The sequence below is a fragment of the Castanea sativa genome, chromosome 2 (genome assembly GCF_040712315.1).
Source record: "Castanea sativa cultivar Marrone di Chiusa Pesio chromosome 2, ASM4071231v1".
NCBI lineage: Eukaryota > Viridiplantae > Streptophyta > Magnoliopsida > Fagales > Fagaceae > Castanea > Castanea sativa.
The window spans coordinates 27,028,417-27,049,665 of record NC_134014.1 but is presented as its reverse complement, the minus strand read 5'-3'; the positions used below and the strand labels follow the sequence as shown (position 1 = coordinate 27,049,665).

General features: G+C 38.6%; 1 protein-coding gene across 1 annotated transcript in view; it reads left to right on the top strand.

The window, feature by feature from the left end:
* The window catches only part of LOC142625913 (uncharacterized), a 48,263-nt gene extending 28,371 nt beyond the window's left edge, over positions 1-19,892 (top strand). The window contains exons 11-12 of the mRNA XM_075799666.1: positions 18,651-18,770; positions 19,553-19,892. Of these exons, the coding sequence (XP_075655781.1) occupies positions 18,651-18,770; positions 19,553-19,729 (297 nt within the window). The 3' untranslated portion in view covers positions 19,730-19,892. The remainder of the gene's footprint in view (positions 1-18,650; positions 18,771-19,552) is intronic.
* Positions 19,893-21,249: the final 1,357 nt, after the last annotated feature.

The window sequence follows — 21,249 nt, the reverse complement described above, 5'->3', positions numbered from 1 at the left end:
GTCAGCAATCATTCTTAGCAAATTTCTGCTGAAACCACCCTTGATCAAGACCCCAAGTTCCCCAAATCAGGTCCAAGTACAGCCCCTGTATTCCCCTCAATTTCAATGCCTTTTTCTTCCACAAATTCCTTTGTTCCAAGCACTAGTCAGGTGCTCCACAGCAAACACAACCCAATATTGTTTTTCCTCTTCTAGGTGCTGGTTATATGGAAGGGAATCAGCCTTACCATCCATCATTGGTCCGTTCTTATGGGGAGCCTCGATTAACGGATGTGGATAGAGGCGTTGAAGTTAGTGATTTTTATGGGGTGGGCAATCCGGAGGTGTTCTTTGATTTGCCAAATAGTATTGAAAGCTTTTTCATTTGGTATAGCTTAAGCGAAGAGTGAAAACTCTTTTTTGCAGAAGCTAAACTCAAAGGGACAGCTAGAATATGTTGGGAAAAGTATCAACAAACTCACTATTTTATAATAATATGAGTTTTCTATTATTATTATATAAAAAAGTATGCTTAGCAATATATAAAATATATAAATAAAAATATGTTTAATAATTTTTTAATCGCCGCACCCCGCCGCACCCGTGCCCTATTTTTTTAAAAATTTTCGAGTCCCGCACCCGCACTCGTACTTGAACCTAAAAACGCACTCGTGCTTCATAGACTGCAAGTAGGCTTTATACTATGGTATATGCAATTCAAAATGCATACCAAATGGAAGAGGAGACTAAAAAGAAGGCCTTAATGAGAGCTCTAGTGGCAGGCAATATTAGAGGTGAGAGAACAATTGTGGATGTTAATTTGGAGAGTCTATTGATAAGTCTCAAGGTAATTCTTATCCACCAAACAAGAATGTTCGTTCTAATACTTATACATCACAAGGGAGTAGTTCTAATTCTAGAGCAAAGTGCTTTGATTGTGGAGGTTTTCGCTTATGTCTTTTCAATGTCCTTCAAAACTAGTTGCTATGCTCGAGTCAAGAGGCAATCAAGGGATCCAAGCAACTCGAAAGTCAAGAAGAGATTTGTGAACTTCTCAATGCTAACTCGAAAGAGAACGTTGATGACTCAGATCTGGATGATGTGGGTATGCTGAATATTGATGACTTAGTTCTTAATGATGAGGGTATGCTAGGCATCATTCATCCACTTCTTACAGCATTTAACCAAGATGTTTAAGTGAATGAAGGCCGCTATCATAGGGGAAAGACTTTTTTAACTCGAGTTAATTGCAAGAAACAAATATGTTCTTTGGTAATTGACACTGGGAGTTGTATTAATACAATATCTGAGGATGCAGTGCAAAAATTGGGATTAAAAGTACAGCCACTCCTAAATCCTCATTATGTTGTATGGGTCACAAACACAAAGTTGAAGGTTGATAAGCAGTGCCTACTCACATTTGTAATTGGCAAGCTTAAGAAGATTGTTATGTGTGATATGCTGCCCCATAAGCTTTGTCACATAAATTTGGGTCGGCCATGGATATGGGATCACGATGTCGGCCATGGATATGGGATCACGATGCACACCATGCTGGACGTGCCAATACTTATACTTTTTTTGAAGGCAACAAGAAGTACACTCTCACATTTGCAAGGGACATGCCAAACTTGAAGTTAAAGAAGTGTTCCTTCCTTATTTGGAAAATTGTGCCTTCTGATGGTATTCTTGGTCCAACTCCTAACTCGACGGAGTCAAGTTCTTTTCAGAGGGGGAGAATTGATGGCGGAAGCATAACATGATTAAAGAAAGGATATTCTCTTTGGAAGCCTAAGGCTAAGGTAAAGCCCAAGAATAAGTGTCCATGGTAGTTAATTAAGTTTTTATATTTTATTGGGTTATTCTTGAGTCAAGGGTATTTTAGTAATTTTAAAATTGTTGGGTACGGCCCATAGTTATATGCCATGAGTTTTATTAATGAGTCTTATTTAATTATGGGTGTTTATGTATGGGCTTTGGTTTAATTTATTAGGGTTAAATAGTAGTCCTTATACTATTAGAAATCCTAATACTACTAGTACAAGTAAGAGTCCTTATATATATTGTGCTAGATGTATTCAAAGAAAATAGAATGAGTTGATTAATAAAATTGAGGTGTTTTGAGCAATATAGGTACGTTGGCCTTTGTTGTTTCTTTCTCCTTCTCTCTTCTCTTTATTTTCTCTTCTTTCTTTCTAGGGTTGCTATTCACGGTTCATGTTCACACAGCCCCTAAACAGCCTTAATTTCTCTCTAATTATTCTTCTTTCCCAACCCTAAACTCACCACAACTAAAGGTTAGACAAATCCCTAATTTGTTCTACATCAACACAGCTTAAATAAAACTAAATAATTAAATAAATTTCTACTTTTAATGTGTAAGAGGAGAAGTTTGACTAAGCAATACTTGGAGAATTTTTGATTTTGAGAAAACTTCTAACAATCCCATGATGAATCTTACGGAAAAAAGATTATTTTTTGTCAAAATTTTGAAGATGGCTTAGGTAATCATTAATCATAATCCATAATCCATAATCCATAATCATACTCTTACTAAAAAATACAAGAGGCCTGTTACCTACTATGCACGGGTCGTAGGTTCGGATACAAAGATACAACATTTCTTGAAAAACCTAGGATATGATAATTAATTAATAAATATTTATTTTTAGGTATATTTAAATATTTTGGACATAATTTATGTTTATTTTAAGTTTTAAAATTAAGTAACAACAATAAAATGCTTGAAAGCATATCTAAAATTAATTTAAAGGCAATAATAAACAACAAACAAGTACAATGATACCCATAAAATGTTGTCTCAAATACAAGCCAATAGTTCAAATAAAAAAATACCCATGAAGTGTTGTTTAAAGTGCGAACAAAGTGTTCAATGCTGCAAATAAACTACATTCAACATCAAACAAGAAAAAAGAAAAGACAAGCCTTCAAGATGATAACATAACAACGACATTCTCTTCTTCAACATTGTCCTCATCAATTTCAGCAGGCATTACCTCCAACTCGGGCTCATCCAATGATAAAAATGCTGTCTCAAGCGACCTAGGTCTCCAAATGACTTGTCCCAAGAATCACTACCAATGTTCCACTTTTGAGATTTTTCCTTTAGTGTACTCTTTGCTTTTTGAAAGAAGTCAAAGATTAGAATGAACAAATTGTAAATCTTCAACACATTTAGTAGTAATTTTGTTCCTCTTCAAACAATGAATAAAGCCATTTATCAAAAAAAAAAAAAAAAACAAAACAAAGAGGAAAAAAGAATAAAGCCACATGTACTCCAATTAACAAAGTTGTCCAAGAAGCCTTACGGCTATGCTTTGAAGCATAGGTAATGAGGACCCATGGACTAACCACTAAAGCGTTGGATGTAAGTTGTATCTTTCTTCCATGCAATCACCATCATAGGACACATGTATAGCAAATAAAACGAACTATATGCACCTTCTTTCTATCTTCCAAATCTGGAAATCATCTTTTCAAGCACTTGTTTCTCTCACCAGAAATGTCACTATTTTTATGTGAAGGATTATGACCTTTTCCCTCATCAATCCTTTGATTGGTATAATACCTAGTGAAAAATAAATATATAAGTAGTAATAATAAAAATAATGAGTTTATTTACTTCAAAAGGAAGAAAAGAAAATTAGAAAAGAAAGGAATCTTACTTAGAATTCAAGGAGTGAGCAAGGCAATGAAGTAGTGTGCAGTTTTTGTTCCACTAATCAATGAGTACATTGTATACCATATCATAAACTATACATGACTCATGTTCTTGCTTACCATCTAACCAGTATATTTCTTTATTTATTTATTATATATCATTGAATCCCATGTTTCATACACCTCATGAAGAATAGCTTTATCCTTTTTTTTTTTTGATAGGTAGTCAGAAAAATAATATTAATGATAAAACAATAAGAGAAAAGTACATAATGTTCATGATGATGAACAAGAAGAAAACAAAGAGCACACAGCACAACACAAAGAGGGAAATTAGGAAACTAAGCTAAGGGAAGACAAACTTAGAGAGAGAAGAACAATCGGTAAAACCCCAACAACGAGACCTCTCCAAAAGACTGCGATGGCTTAAAACCTTTAACTCATCCAACGTCTTCTACTTGTCCTCAAAAGATCGACGATTTCGTTCCAACCACAAAATCCACATTATGCACCTTAGAACCAAATTTCATATGTCCGAATTATGCTTCCCAAGCCACTGATGCCAACAAGATAACAAACCAGCCACCGAACTTGGCATTACCCAATGAATACCAAAAGCCTGAAGCATAAAAGACCATAGGGAATGAGTAACAGGACAATGAAGAAGAAGGTGGTCTACCGACTCCCCATCACAGCAACACACACAACACCAATTAGCCAAGGGGCGACCCTTAAGCATTAAATTATCCAAAGTAAGGATTTGACCATGAGCTGCTGTCCACAGAAAGACTGCCACGTGCTTAGGAATCTTTGGTTTCCAAATCCCCTTCCAAGGAAACAGAGAATTCGAAGCACCCCGAATTGCATGATAGTAAGACCAGGTGTCAAAAATACCATCACCTTTTAGCTGCCAGCAAAGAGTATCTCTCCTCTCACCCCGAGGAATACAAGTTTGGATAAGCTGAAGCAGCGAATATGACGCAACCAACTCCCAATCTTCAAAAGCTCTATAAAACCTTAAATTCCACACTTTGGCAGTACCCCCTACTGGAGTCCACAAGACCTCAGAGATGTAAGCATCTTGACCACTGAACACACATAGAGCTCAGGATAGAGATCTTTTAGAGTATTATCACCAATTTACCTATCATGCTAAAAACGGATACGAATGCCTTTGCCCACTACAAAAGACAGATGCTTAGAAAAGCTCTCCCACCCTTCATTAATACTTCTCCATAGGCCATACCCATAAGACCTCCTGCAGACTTTAGTGCTCCACCCCCCTTGACCCTCGCCATATTTAGTGGAGATAACTCCTTGCCAGAGATGAGTAACTTCATGACCATATCTCCACAGCCATTTCCCTAATAGAGCTTGATTAAAAGACACCACACTTCTTATCCCCAAACCACCCATCTCAATGGGTAAACACACCTTTTTCCAAGCCACCAAAGGCTTGAAACTCCCCTAAGAAGACATCCACAGAAAATTCCTCTGAATACTTTCCAATCTAGCAGCCACAGCTTTAGGAATAGTAAAAAGAGATAAAAAGTATGTTGGAAGACTAGAAAGGGTACTCTTTATAAGCATGAGCCTACCACCCTTAGATAAATAGAGCCGCTTCTGCCCAAATAGTTTCTTCTCCATTTTCTCAAAGATAGGATTCCAAATCGAAGCAGTCTTATAAGAAGTTCCCAACGGCATCCCTAAATATTTCATAGGCAACATGCCCACTCTACAATGAAACATATTAGCCAATGCATCTAGATTATTCACCTCCCCAACAGGGACAATCTCACTTTTCCTGACATTGACCTTCAAACCCGTAAAAGCCTGAAAGCAAGACAACACCAACCTAATGGACAGCAAGTAATCCCTAGAGGCATCACAAAATAAGATAGTGTCGTCAGCAAATAATAGATGGAAGATACGCACACCAACAGAATAAACAACTCCTACATGAAAACCCCAAATAAGATTACACTCCTCACTCTTCTGCAAGAGTCTACTTAAGACCTCCATTATCAAGACAATCAAAAGCGGGGATAGAGGATCCCCTTGTCTCAGCCCACGAGAGCTTCCAAAAAACCTTTAGGGGATCCATTAACCAGGACTGAGAAATGGACCGACGTAACACAAGCCTAAATCCACCCCTTCCATTTCAACCCAAAACCCATCCGGCCCAACAAATAAAACAAGGCCTCCCAGTTCACATGGTTGTAAGCTTTTTCAATATCAAGCTTGCAAATCACGCTCGGTATTCTGCTCTTCAACCTGCTATCCAGGCATTCATTTGCAATTAGCACTGAATCCAGAATCTGCCTTCCACCAACAAACGAATTTTGAGACTCAGAGATGAGATTATCCAAAACCACCCTCAACCTATTAGCCAACACCTTGGACAGCAGCTTGTACACACCACCCACCAAACTGATGGGGCGAAAGTCCTTAATGTTAACGGCATTACACTTCTTAGGAATTAAAGTGAGAAACGAAGCGTTCATAGACCGTTCAAACACAGAGTGCCGATAAAAGTAAACAAAAAAAATCTATGACATCCTTTTCCACCACACTCCAACCTTTGTGAAAGAAAGCCATGGTGAAACCATCAGGACCAGGGGCTTTATCACCCTCCATCTCCCTTAACACCTGGAAGACTTCCTCCTTCGTGAACTCCTTCTCTAAAGATAACCTCTCATCCTCTTCAATACAAGCAAAATCTAACCCATCCATAGTAGGACGCCCCACCTCAGTTTCCTTATATAGCCCTTGATAAAAGAGAACTAGCTGAGAGCGTACATCAGACTCATCCTCATAAAGAACACCATCCACCTCAATCCGATTAATTTGATTAACGTTTCTATGAGAGTTTGCTAATCTATGAAAGATCTTAGTATTATTGTCGCCGTCCTTCACAAACAAAGCCTGAGACTTTTGCCTCCAAGAAATCTCCTCAAGAGAAGCCAACTATTCTATGTGACCTTTGAGTTGAAGGCGATGAGTTTGCTCCTCGTTTGAAAGACCCACCAACTCCTCTCTCACGTCTAAACCCATCAGCTTAGTTGACAAGTTCTTTCTAAAAGCCAAATCACCAAACTCCTCCCTGTTCCACTTTTTTAAATCAACTTTTAGAGCCTTCAATTTTTGAGCCAAAATGAAACTAGGAGAGCTCGCAAAACTGTACCCATCCCACCATTGCTTAACTCTATCAACAAAACCCTTAACTTTCAACCACATATTTTCAAATTTAAAGGCACTTCACCCACAACGAATAACGCCAGCTCCACCAAAAGCGCGCAATGGTCTGAAAGAACATCGGGAAGCACCTGTTTGGATACATTCTCAAAGTGCTCCTCCTAATCAAGAGAAACCAAAGCCCTGTCAATTCTTGACATAGCCAGGACCAGAATCTCTAAACCACGCAAAGGAGGCCCCCTCTAAAGGTAAATCAACTAAGGAATTATTCTCTATAAAATCTGAGAATGCGAACATAGCAGGGCTAAAAGACGCATAGCCAAGCCTTTCACTTGGGTACTTGATAATATTGAAATCACTTGCTAAACACCATGCCATGAGCCACCTGGCACGCACCTGTGATAACTCCTCCCACAAAGAAGACCGCTGACCATTGTCGTTAGGGCCATACACTCTTGTACAAGCCCACACAAAGTCATCCACCACTTCTCAATAATACATTGACTGAAAACTGACCAACAATGACATCCAACTTCTCAAAAACCCTCTTATCCCAAACCAGCAAGACCCCTCCTGAAGTCTGCATAGCATCCAAACCAGCCCAATCAATGAAAGGACTACCCCATAAACTACGAACAAAAGCAACATTGATAGAAGGTACTTTTGTTTCTTGAAAACATACAATATCACACTTCCATTCTTTAGGAGATTCTTACAAACCTCTCTCTTATGGGGATTATTAAGCCCCCTAACATTCCAAGAAAGAAGACGTAGAGTCATTTAAATCTACCAACAACCCCAAAAGCAGTTGAAGAAGCTTTGTTCCTATCCTTAGATGAGACACCATCATAATTAACATAAGAAATAAGCCCCTTAAGCTCCCTGAGACCTTGTGACCCTGAGTTTGCATTTCGCTTAGACACCCATCATCATTCACCTTGAGACATTCCTGTTCCAAAATGCGAAAAAGAGCCAAACATTGAGCTTCATGTTTCACAATAGGGAAACCCACCATTTCACAGAATTTTTTCATCAATTGTGACACCCAATTCGAAGGTGGCCCAAACTCTGTCCCTTGTGATCCCTCTATAGATTCCTGAACCAACAAGCCCTCACTAAGATCCTTAGGTTCCCCCTGGGACAGAGGTTCACATTCCAACACACAAATATCTCTCTCCACTGCCACAACCATTGTCATCCACCCCAAACTCAGCTTCCATCCCATTACCCGAAACAGAGGGAGGAGAAAATCCATTTTGAACCACCCATGGTTCTCGGCGAAAGATCGGCAGCACCTCTGTCAGAGTTGGAGGCTCAATCACTGCCACTACCGAGCTGAACCCCATATCACCGGTGAACCCAGAGTCTCGAGAACCTAATCTAAGAGCTACGTCGGCACCGGAGTCCGTGAACCTAGGAAACTTAGCCTCACTGGAGCCGAGATTGACTAAATCCGATCTGCACCTTGTCGTCGGTTCTTTTCCGGTCACTTGAACACCGAGAACACTCATCGGCATCAACCTAGAGCCACTAGAGCTTGCACCCACTTGTCTCTCTACCGAAAGCCGAACCCGAGCCTCACTCTCACCCATTAGAGGCTCCGTCGACTTCTAAACTTGAGCCCCCAGCACTTGGGCTACGCTATCTGATTTAAACCGTTGGCTGTGGGCTGGGTTTGCCACAGATTGACTTTGTCGTGGCCTCCAAACTGACTTGGGCTTGACTGTCTTGAATGGGCTTGAGCTATTACTATAATGGCTAGTGGGCTTTAAGGGTTGCACCACTTTTGGGCCCACTTCAATAACCTTAGACCACCCAACAGCCCATTTCCCATCTAACCCATGCTCCAAACGCAAATAGAGATCCAAGGTCAGCTCAGAATTTATACCTTCACTTTCAATCCCATTTATTGATGACAGAATCTTCGCCCCAAGTTGCTCTCTCTGTCCTAGAGTACTTTCTTTGCAGGTAACACAGTTCTTACGGCTGATATCTCACAAAAATTTCTCCCCAAGTTGCTCCCTCTATTCTAGGCTACTTTCCTTGCAGATAACACAACTATTACAGCTGGGAGTTGACAAAATCTTCACCCTAGGTTTCAGGAGCATAATCGTGAATTGGAAGCTTTCAGGAGCTTCATCAATTCCATTTATAGCACTCCCGTAAGGGGGAATGGGGAGGACAAGAGTTGTTGGCTGCCCTGTAAGAGTAAGGGGTTCACGGTTAGTACTTACTACCATCTTCTAGTTGGCCATAAGAAGCAAATTTTCCCTTGGAAAAGCATTTGGAAGAAGAAGATTCCCTCTAGAGTTGCTTTCCTTGTTTGGACCGCAGCTTTGGGGAAATGTCTGACTGTTGACAACTTAAGAAAAAGAAAAGTTTGCATTCTGGATTGGTGTTATATGTGCAAGTGCAATTGTGAAAGTGTTGACCATCTTTTCCTTCATTGCCCGGTTGCTATGGAGTTGTGGGATATGGTCTTCGGTTTATTCGGAGTTTGCTGGGTTATGCCAAGGTCTGTTGTTGGGCTTTTGGCTTGCTGGCAAGGTCGTTTTGGTCGCCATCGTAATGGAGATATCTGGAAGGCCGTTCCTCATTGCTTGTTGTGGTGTATTTGGAAGGAGAGAAATAGTAGATGTTTTGAAGACATTGAGAGTTCCATGCCTGACCTTAAGTCTCTTTTTTTCCGAACCTTACTTGATTGGTTCTCCGTGTGGAGAAGCCATCCTTTTCTTTCTATTTTGGATTTTCTTGACTTTTGTAATGATCGTCTTTGATTTGTTCTCCCTCGTATACTCCCTGTGTACTTGGGAGACTCTCTCTTTTTTATATTAATGAAATTATCTTTATTACTTATCAAAAAAAAAAATCTTCACCCCAGGTTGCGCCCTCTGTCCAAGAAAACTTTCCTTGCAGGTATCTGTATTTTGAACCAAGGCAGTTTTATACTTTCTTTCATCTCCTCCACCACCGTTGGTTTTCCGATTCCCCGCCACCACCAACGCAAAGGATTTTGAGGCATCTCTTTTGGGCATACCAGTGATTGCTTGCTTGGGGGCTAGAGACTCCGGGTCTATCGCCTTTCTCAGGTGTAAACCAAAACCTCTCCAGCCACTCCCCGACTTCTCTTCTGGCACCACTATAGAACCCTTACGATGACCATTGATGAGTTCAGAAATTAATAAGAAAGTACCGTAAGTGTTGGATCCCAAATGAAGAATAAAGCATTTGTCACCCTCACGGAAAGATTTCGCAAACTAACCACGAGACTGCCTAGAGATCAATTCATCCACAAAAAACAGCAATCTCTTTGTACTACCTTTTCCCATAAAAATGGATCTTAAAGAGTCTCTGCCTCTTTCATAAATACGGAGCTGGTAAAACAACCCACCTTCCTCAACAAAAAACTCAAGTTTTTGATTCCACGAAGAAAAAAAACAGAGCCACCCATATTGAAAAAGAAGTCAACAAAAGCTAAATCCTTAAAAGAAGTATTACACTACTGTAAATAACAAAGAGTATCGCCAACCAATCATTGCAGTCATTATCACAGTCTTCAGAAAACCTTCTCAAACTTTCTCTTCTCAACTACAGTGAGCTTTCCTATGATACTTGGTCAAATCCAAATCAAGCAAGGGACTTTCACTCGAAGCATCCTTGTCAACCACTCGAAGCATCTCATAAATAGGTCCTATGAATCGAAGAATATATTTAACTTTGTCCCATCATATCTCATCCAAAATATATTTTCTCACAGTTTGAGCTTTTCCAACATCATATTCTCTATAATAAGATGTCCATTGCTCACTAATTACCATATTTTGAAGACCTCTTCATATCATTTTCAATCTTTTAAGCATGACTATCTTTTCCAACATCATATTCTCTATATTAAGATGTCCATTGCTCACTAATTACCATATTTGAAGACCTCTTATTATTAGTTTCAATCCTTTAAGCATGACCATTATTGAAGCAAATCGTGTATCAGCAACAAGAAGTAATTTCAAAGGGGAAAATTCATTAAAAATTGCCAATATCATTGAATGATTTAGGATGAAAACACGAATGAAAGATGCCTCATTAGCAACCTTTGTAATCCATTGACATTCAATATATGTGACCTCATTATGAAGAGAGTATTTGGCTACACATATTCTTCAAAGTCAGATTGAGGGTATGCACAACACATGGTGAGCAAAATATAGTGGGATATTCAGCTTCAACAATAGATCCGATAGACTTCATAACAAGTGCATTATCAGTAATGATTTGAACAATATTGTGATGTCCAACCTCAGCTATGACCTTTAGAAACAACTTTGAAATGTAGTGCTTGTCTTTGTATTCTTTTGTACCATCAATGGATTTTAAGAACATTGGCCCTTTTTCCTGATTTAGTCATAAAATTGATGAGTGACCTTCTTTTGGGATGTGTCCACCCCTCACTTACTATTCTCAAACCTTTTATTTTTTATTTTTATAAGTAATAAAAATATATTAAAAAGAAGAAGGGTGTCACCTAAATATACAAGAAGTATACATTAGGAACAAAAACAAATCGAGTGCATAAAGTACAAAAGTTCATGATACCATGGACTGAAGAAAAAGAACGAAAGCCTAACAGTGCAACCCAATCCAGTAGAGTCCTAAGGAAGAAGAGTTTAAGATCTGAAACCGATCTCTCTAAATCCTCAAAATGTTGGTTGTTCCTCTCCCGCCAAATGCGCCACATCAAAAACTGTGGCATAGCCATCCAAATAGCAACATTCCAATGCCTTCCAAACTTTCCTTGCCAACAAACCAACAGCTCCACCATTGTTTTCAGTGTAACCTAGCGAATGCCAAACAAAGTAAACACTATAAACCACAAATCAAAAGCAAGAGGGCAATGGATTAGGAGGTGGTCTACTGATTCCCCATTTCTTTTACACATACAACACCAATCAAATTCCATTTCCTAATATTATCAATAGTCAAAATATTCCCCAAAGCTGCAGTTCAAACAATAAAAGCAACTCTAGAAGGGACCTTAGACTTCCAAACAGCTTTCCAAGGGAAAGACTAATCGAAACTTTTTGTCAGAACCTGGTAATAAGAACGAACTACAAAACCTCTTCTCATAGCAAGTTTCCAATACATCTTATTGTCCCCAACTCCTCTCAAAGAAGCTCCATAAATTCTAGTCATTAAACTATAAAAGGATTCCAATTCCTAATCTTCATTGTCTCTTCTAAAATTTAAATCCCAGAAAAGAACACCATTTGGGAACTTCATCAAATCAGCCACATAGGCCTCCTTATTTCAACTTAAAGAAAAGAGTCCCGGATGGCACACATTTAAAGAAGTGTCCCCATACCAAATGTCCTACCAAAATCTAACAGTTACCTAGCCCCAACCTCAAATTGGATGTGACGAACAAAAGATGGCCAACCACATCTAATAGACGTCCACAAACTCACTCCATAAGGGCCAGTAACGGGAAGAAAGCACCAACCTTGCCCCTCACAATCGTACTTTGCCCCTATCACTCTCCTCCACAAGGCCTGTTGCTCATTACCAAATATCTCCATTACCATTTTCAAAATAAAGCTTTATTAAAACTTCTCAAGCTTCTAATAGCTAAACCACTAGAATGAAGAGGAGCGCAAAATCCCCCATACCACTCTAGAGAAAATTTCGTTGAAGTTGCTCAATACAATTTGCAACCTCCATTGAGATAAGAAAAAGAGAAAATATGTTGGAAGATTGGACAAAGTACTCTTAATAAGAGCGACTTTACCTCCTTTTGAGAGATACAGTCGTTTTCAACTTGCTAACCTTCTCTCCATCTTCTTAATAATTGGATTCCAAATTGAACTATTTCTGACGTTAGCACCCAGAGGAAGACCTAAATATTTCATCGGGAAGGAGCCTTGCTTGCACCCTAGCACATCCACCATATCCGCTATATTTGGAACCACACCCTTAGGGACCAATTTAGACTTACCCATATTAATTTTCAGCCCAGAAACAACTTCAAACCAAAACAACACCAGCCAGAGAAACAGAATCTGACCACGATCAGCATCACATAAGACCAAGGTATCATTAGCGAAGAGAAGATGGGGTCGCCTACAAAGAGTTACCCATGGGACCCACCCTAAAACTGGACATGAGCCCATCCCTCATTGCCTTATCCAACATTTTACTAAAAGCATCCATAACAATGACAAACAATAAAGGGGATAATGGATCATCTTGTCTTATACCTCTAGTGCTTTCAAAGAAACCACATGGAGTTTCATTAATGCAATCCTCTCAATCTCCAAGCGAATTCTCTCTTTATCACGCTTCTCCTATCATTCCATAGTTTAATTCTCATAATGGTTACATTTCCAAACTCAGTTCCATTCCACTTTTTTAAGTCTCCCTTTAAAGCTTTCAATTTCATGGCTAACCTGTAACTTGGAGTTCCATAAAAATGATATGAGTCCCACCAAATTTTCACCTTCTCCACAAAATCATTCACCTAAAGCCACATGTTCTCAAAACGAAAAGGCACGTCTCTTACAAATATCACCGCCCTCCAAGGAAATGGGGAAGTGGTCTGATAAAACTCTAACCAGCCTTTTTAGATGAATGTTTGGATAATTTTCCTCCCATTCTGAAGAAAAAAGGAAGCGATCTATCCTAGAGCCAGACAAAGAGTTTGACCAAGTGTAACTACCACCCTCCAAAGAGATATCCATTAACCCATTAAAGAGATGAAATCAGAAAAATTATGCATATCCCAAGTGAAGTTTTCCGCCCCCAACGTTTGGAAGGAAAACGAATAGCATTGAAATCACCACCCACACATCATGGCAAATTCCACCAACTATAAAGACCCGCCAACTCCTCCCACATCAGCCTCTTCTCCCTACCCACATTAGGACCATACACACCAGGGAATGCTCATTCCAAATTGTCTCCCACATTCTTAAATCTACTGGACACTGAAAAATCATCCATAGCCTATTCCAACTTCTCCACCACCATCCTATCCAACATTACCAAAATCGTAATGCGCCTAATGAGCTCGAGAATACCCAATCAACATGTTGACAACCCCAAAGACTTTTAATAAATTTCCTCGTGATAAGCTCCGTCTTAGTCTCCTGCAAGCAAATGACATCAGCTTGCCAGATTCTAATAAGGTTCCAAATTTGGAGTCTTTTATCCTTCTCATTCAGCCCCTTCACATTCCAAGAGATTATCTTCAAATTCATTTGGACACAATCACAACCCTTTCCCTATTGCACCAAGCTCCTCAACTCCCGTAAACCCTTACCTTGTCCCTTTGGATTTTTTCTCAAGGCATTCCCGGCAGCCCATTGTCTAACTTTCTCACGTGATTGGGGTGTAAAGAAGAGGCTGGCTGTTGGGCTGTTGGGCTTTTGGACAGACCCAATATGGCCCAAGAAGCTGCCCCGAGGCTTCCAAGCAGGTTTTAATATGGGCCTGTTCTCTTTAGCAGGAGCTGGCTCTTTAGTAGGAGTTGGCTGGCCACTGGGCTTTAAGCCCACTTCCTTGACCTCTAAAAAAACAACACCCCACTTCCCCTCAGACCCACGTTCCACACGGAAACAAATATCCAAGGTCAACTTCCCTTTAATACCATTAGTAACAACTCCATTTATCACCAACGTAACTTCCGCCCCAAACCCAGCTGTTTCTTTTCCATGAAGATCATTGCTGAAATCACAATGATTTCCACTTTAACCTTTTCTTTCCAAGTTTCTTTAATCATCCCCAACAACTTGTCAACATGTTCCCTCTCTTTTTGCAAGAGCGTAGTTCTTAATTTGTTGTAACTCGAAGGAGCATAGCCCACTAAATTATTATTAGCTGCATTTTTTTAATAAGTAATAAGATTGTATAAATCAGGAAAAATGAGTCTCCCATGTATAAATGAAATATACTAAGGTAGACAATCAGTCACGAAAATTGCATAAATCTAATAAATCAACAACAGAAAATAAAGAAAGGTTCCTCATGGCTATCAGCCAATCTAATAAGGTTCTAAAAAAGAACAACTTAAGGTTAGGCAAAGAACTTTAGGTGTCCTCAAAACTCTTGCTATTTCTTTCCCTCCAAATGCACATCAAGCAATGGGGATAACCATCCAAATATGACCATTTTGATGATGACCAAAATGACCTTGCCAACAAGCTAAGAGCTCAATTATAGATTTCAGCATCACCCACGAAACTCCAAACAAAACCAAAATCATGGACCACAAATTTGAAGCAATATGGCAATGTAGCAAAAGGTGATCTCCAATTCCCAATCTTGCATGGTCCGTGCAAAGTGTAGATCCCAATGAAGAACCCCATTGGTGAACTGCATTAAGTCCGCCACACTTGCCTCCTTATTATGACATACCCAAAATAACAAGGTAGCAAACAGCAAGAGAACTCTCCCCACTCCATCAGTCTTGCCAAAATTTCACCTGAGTTCCATCCCAACTTCATATAGAATATGGCTTGACACATATGGCCATCCTTGTCTAATAGTTCTCCACATACCAAATCCATAAGGGTCAAGAACCGGATTAGAACACCATCCCCCCTATTCATTGCCATACTTCACTTCTATTACTCTTCTCCATAATGCCTTCCTCTCATGACCATAACGCCACAACCATTTCCATTTCCCTAACAAGGCTTCATTAAAAAGCCTCAATCTTCTAATATCCAAGCAACCTGCAAATAGAGGAGTACAAACATCTGCCCATTTAACTAGATGAAGTTTAGTCTCTTCCCCCATACCACCCCATAAAAATTTCAGCTACAATTTTTCAATATGGTTAGCCATATTTGCTGGGATAGGAAATAAAGAGAGGAAATAGGTAGGCAAGCTCAATAAAGTACTCTTAATTAAAGTAACTCTACCTCCCTTGGATATAAACGTTTCCATCCTGCAAGTTTCCTTTCCATCTTTTCTAAAATTGTATTCCGTATAGATCTATATTTGAAGTGAGCACCCAAAGGAAGACCCAAGTATTTCATTGGAAGTGAACTTTGGTTACATCCTAGCACATCCACCAAAAGCAGAATATTTGGAACCACTCCCACAGGAACTAACTTTTATTTATCAAAATTTATTTCAAAGCTGAAATTGTCTCAAACCATATAAGAATCATACGGAGAAGAAGTAGCCGATCAAGATCTGCATCACAAACAATAAGAGAATCATCAGCGAAGAGGAGATGAGACATAACCAAAGAATGGCCCTCTACATTGCCTATTTTGAATCCTGATATACGGTCCTCATTTAGAGCTTTATCTAACATTCCACCCATAGTGTCCATGACAATAACAAATAACAAAGGAGACAATGGATCTCCTTGTCTGAAACTCCTAGAGCTTCCAAAAAATTTACAAGAAGAACCATTAATCAAGATGGAGAAACAAACAGTATATAAACAGAAGAAAATCCACTGCCTTCACTTTTCACCCTAGTTGTCCAGACTTCAATCTATCATTCAGACACTCATTAGCAATCAAAACAGAATCAAGAATTTCCCTCTCCAAAAAAAAAAGCTTTCTAAGATGCTGAGATGATATCTCCAAGGACAACACGCAACAAAATAGCTAAAAATTTAGCAATGATTTTATAAACCCCCCAATCAAACTAATAGGACGAAAGTCCCTCACTTCTACTGCCTCAATATTTTTTGGGATCAGAGTTATAAAAGTAGCATTCAAGCTTTTCTCAAACTGACCTTTACCTTCAAAGTATCGGAATACCACCAAAAGATCAGATTTAAGAATTCCCTAGCAAGTACAACACGCAACTGAATAGCTAAAGATTTAGCAATGATTTTATAATCCCCCTCAATCAAACTAATAAGCACGAAAGTCCCTCACTTCTACTGCCTCATTATTATTATTTTTTTTTTTGGGGACGAGAGTGATAAAAGTAGCATTCAAGCTTTTCTCAAACTGACCTTTACCTTGAAAGTATTGAATTACCGCCAAAAGATCAGATTTAAGAATTCCCTAGCAAGATTGAAAAACAAGGACATAGGGAAACCATCTGGTCTAGGGGATTTATCTCCATTAAAGCCCTGCATAACCTCATGGATTTATGCTTCTTCAAAGGGCCTTTCCAACCATATTGCCTTCTCCCTAGAAAGCCTAGGGAACTCCAACACATCCGGGAATGATCTAGAGACTTGCTGCTCAGAATATATACTCCTATAAAATTAAGTGATACAATCAGTAATTGTTAAGGCCCCATCCACCATAAGACTTGTAATACTGTTGTTTCTTTGATTAGAGTTGGCCATACGGTGAAAGAACTTTGTATTAGAGTCCTCTTCCCTCAAATGCATCCTAGACTTTTGTCTCCAACTAATTTCTTTCAACAGTGTAGTCTTTTCAATATCAGCATGAAGTTGTTCCTCCTCCAATTTTTCCTCACCCTTTAATGGGGTATCTTTCTGCTTTAATATCCAAAGCATTTGACTCACTCCATAACTTCTATTTCCTAGCTGTGACATTACCAAACTGCAATACGTTCCACTTTTTTAAATCCACCTTCAATGCTTTAAACTTCATGGCCAAAATATAACTAGGTGTACCCTGAAAACTATACGTCTCCCACCAAGATTTCATGTTTCCCACAAAACCCTCTGCCTTCAACCACATGTTTTCAAAATGGAAAGGTCTACGCCCTATTTACTGATTTCCTCCCTTGAAAAGATCAGGAAAATGAGCAGATAAAACTCTAGGCAATCTTCTTTGAGAGAGATAAGGGAAGAAGTCATCCCAATGATGGGTAAAAAGAAACTGATCTAATCTAGAACCTAAGAAGAATTAGACCAAGTATAAAGGCCACCCTCGAAGGGGTATCCAATAGCTCATGAGAAGTAATGAAGTCAGAGAACTTATGCATAGCCTGGGTGAAATTCTCAGCTTGTAATCTCTCTAAAGGAAAACGGACTACATTAAAATCTCTACCCAGAACCCATGGCAACGTCCACCAACTAAAAATGCCCGCCAATTCCTCCCACATTAGATGTCACATACTGTAATTTTGGACCATAAACACTAGAAAGACCCCACTTGAGTTGATCGCTTACATTTTTGAATCTATAGGACACCGAATACTGACCCACAACTTCTTCCAATTTTTCTACCACCCTACGATCCCACATAATCAAACTTCTTCCAATTTATGCCCTGTTTCTGTTTCTTAGCTTCCTCTGCCCTCTCCTGTATCATATGCTCAACAGCCAGCATAATATTTGTTGCTTGGACCTCTAAACTCTTAAGAGATGTCCCCAGTAATCATCAAACCCGTGAAACCATTCAAAAGTATGCCCCTTAGTCATCTTAGCTTCTAAATTTTCTGACCCATTGAAAAAGCTATCTATGTCCCCCATTGGCTTCGTCGACTTGGGTACTTCACTTTATGAGTAACCATATGAATTATAATTTGACATAATCATGGGGTATATGTTTCCACAATAATCCCAATAAGTAATTGCATCTCTTTATATATTCAATGTAATGTTGAAGGGAGTATCTTGATTGCCTCTCTTGAGAATGATACAACAAAAGGTTGTTTACTTGATGATAAACGATTGTGTTCCAAATTTTTTTTGGGAAACTGTGTTCCACATTTTTCACCATTTTCTGAAAGGAGTCAATTGTTTTTCTAGTTTTGTGTATTTACTCTGCTCTTGAAATAATTTATTGTAGGTGTCATACCTTTTATGTGATTACAATGTGTTCTAACTTTTGTTTACTTTTCTGTGGGAGTAGGATGATGATGCTAAAGTAAAGCGAGCATTCCAGACTCTCCTGACTTATGTAGGAAATGTTGTCAGGAATCCTGCTGAGGAAAAATTCAGAAAAATCAGACTCAGCAACCAATCTTTTCATGTAAGTAATACTTCATGAGTTCAATTGTACAGAGTTCACTCTAAAGACCAATTAACCCCTAATTCATTTTTGGTTTTACACATTTCAGGTTGTTAATAGGAAGTTTCAAAATAAAACAAGTTTTGCCTGCTTTGATATGCTATTCCATTTTGCTGGTCCTCTATTCTATTTTGGGATGTCAAACTATAGTCTTCTAAAAAGTCAATGGACATGAAATTGATAACTTTCCTTACTTATCTTTTAGTTTATTTATAAAGTCAATATCTTTCTTTCACTAGTTTTTAAATTAATGAGGGTAGTTTTGGAAACTTGAATCCTTTTGTTTATTATACAGTGCATCAAATGATTTTTCCTTAAAAAGTCGAATTTTCTAAACAGGATCAACAAAATGGGACCGACGGAGTATTCTTTCATAATGGGAAACGTTTTACTTTTTGCTCATATTCCCCCAAAATAATCTGAAAATAGCCAGAAGGAAAAAGTTAGTTTTGTAGTTTTTCCCTTTAGTGACCGAGTCATTTCTAAACATGAATGGTTGGACAGACTACCCCAATCACCTGGTTACCATATTCTTCTGTATTCGCAGTCAACACTTGATCTTTGATCTTCAACATGGTTACGTGCCAATGCCATACCTGACAAACTGAATCATATTCTTTATATGTTTCTTTCTTTCTTTCTTTCTTTCTTTTTACCTATCAAAAAAAAAAAAATTGCTTGTTTCTTTTTCTCTCCCTGCAATTGTGTCGTCATCATAATTCACTGCATCTATGATTAAACAGGAAAGAGTTGGTGCATTGCAAGGGGGCATTGAGTTTCTTGAGCTGTGCGGGTTTGAGAAAATTGAAGGGGGGGAGTTCTTGCTTATCCCCAGGGAAAAGGTTGACATGGCTGTGCTAAATTCAGCTGGGGCTGAGCTGGACTCTGCAATAAAAAATCCCTTTTTTGGAGTTCTTTGATTCACATAGGTTCATCATGTGTAAAATGGTTGTTATAAGTTAAAATAAATATATTTTTTGTTGTGCTGTCTTCAGCTCAAGGTCTTGTTTTGCTTGATTCTGAGATTATGGTTCCATGTTTCAATTTAAATTTGAATGAAATAATGAGCATCTTTACTGTTAATCAATGTAAGCCAGACTATGCCAACCAACCACCTCTCTCTCTCTCTCTCTCTAGTGGTTTTCTTCTTTCAGCTGAATCTCTCTTCCTAGAGTTGTGGATTTATCAGTTTGGCTCAAGAAGTCAAGTTTAGACCTTTTTCTTTCTTTTTCCTTGGGAGTGCTCTTTTAGAATATAAACTCCAAGGACTGAACTTGGTCATGGTTGAACTTTTATTATTCATGTAAGGGAGGGGATGCTCATTCAAGAATTGAAACCTAAGTTACTCAAAAAGGAAAAAATTTTTTTTTTTTAAGTTGATGCCCTGATATCAATTCTCTTTACCTTTTTCTTTTGTTTCAAACGTTCAGTTAATTTGATTCGTGAAACTTTCTCTGATTCTGGTTACTAGAAATGTAACTCATACGTCATATCAATGATGTTACTTGAAAATTTTTGCTTATAACTTGTCAAGTGTGGCTGTGAACTACAACCTTTACCATGCAAAAGATCTAAAATGACCTTTTCCTGTTATTTTTTTACCTCATGTTACTACTGACCACTGACCAATAAATTGCATTGGCCAAGGGGTAGGGTGTTTAACCAGCCCACCTATCTGCCAAACTCTGTCAGATTTAGGAATTGGTGGGTTGCCATTTATTATTTATTATTTATTTTTTATAGAGGGTTGAATTGGGTGTAGGTCAGTAGATTCACAAATTTGCTTAACCAAACCCAACTCACTTATATGATTTTCTTACTTACCTTTTTTCATTTCGATCTCAAATTATTTGTGTTGATTTGATGCACTGATCAAATAATTTGTGTTGGTTTGGTGCTATGCATAAGTATGTTTAGTGCATCAAACCAACACAAATAAACTTAATGAATTTGTTGTTATTTGTGTTAATAATTGTTGGGAATGTTTTGTGACAAGGGTCGAAATGGTAAAGCAATCCCAAAATTCCAAATGTATGATGAACAAAAGGATGTCTATGGTGCTCTAACAAGAGAAATTGAAATGGCAATAACATAAAATGCAAAAAGTACACTTAGAACATCAGGTCTAAAATTTCAACCCGCAGATAGTAGGAAGAGGAAAATGGGAGAGATTGTGAGAGAAAGAGAATGTCCCTCTATACTAATATCCCCCCCCCCCCCCCCCCCCTCAAAACTTCATAATTATGAGAATGTTTGCTGGCTGAATGAACGATTACTCTAAAGATTTAGCTTTATGGGTAAAACATGGTTAATTTTGTTTTGAGCTAAAGAAAGAGTTTTATACCAGACTTTAAGTGACCTTAATGACTGGTTTTTAGACTATGAAATGAGGCTATGGACATCCAATGTGCTAAATTGATATTTGGCTCAGTATGCCTTT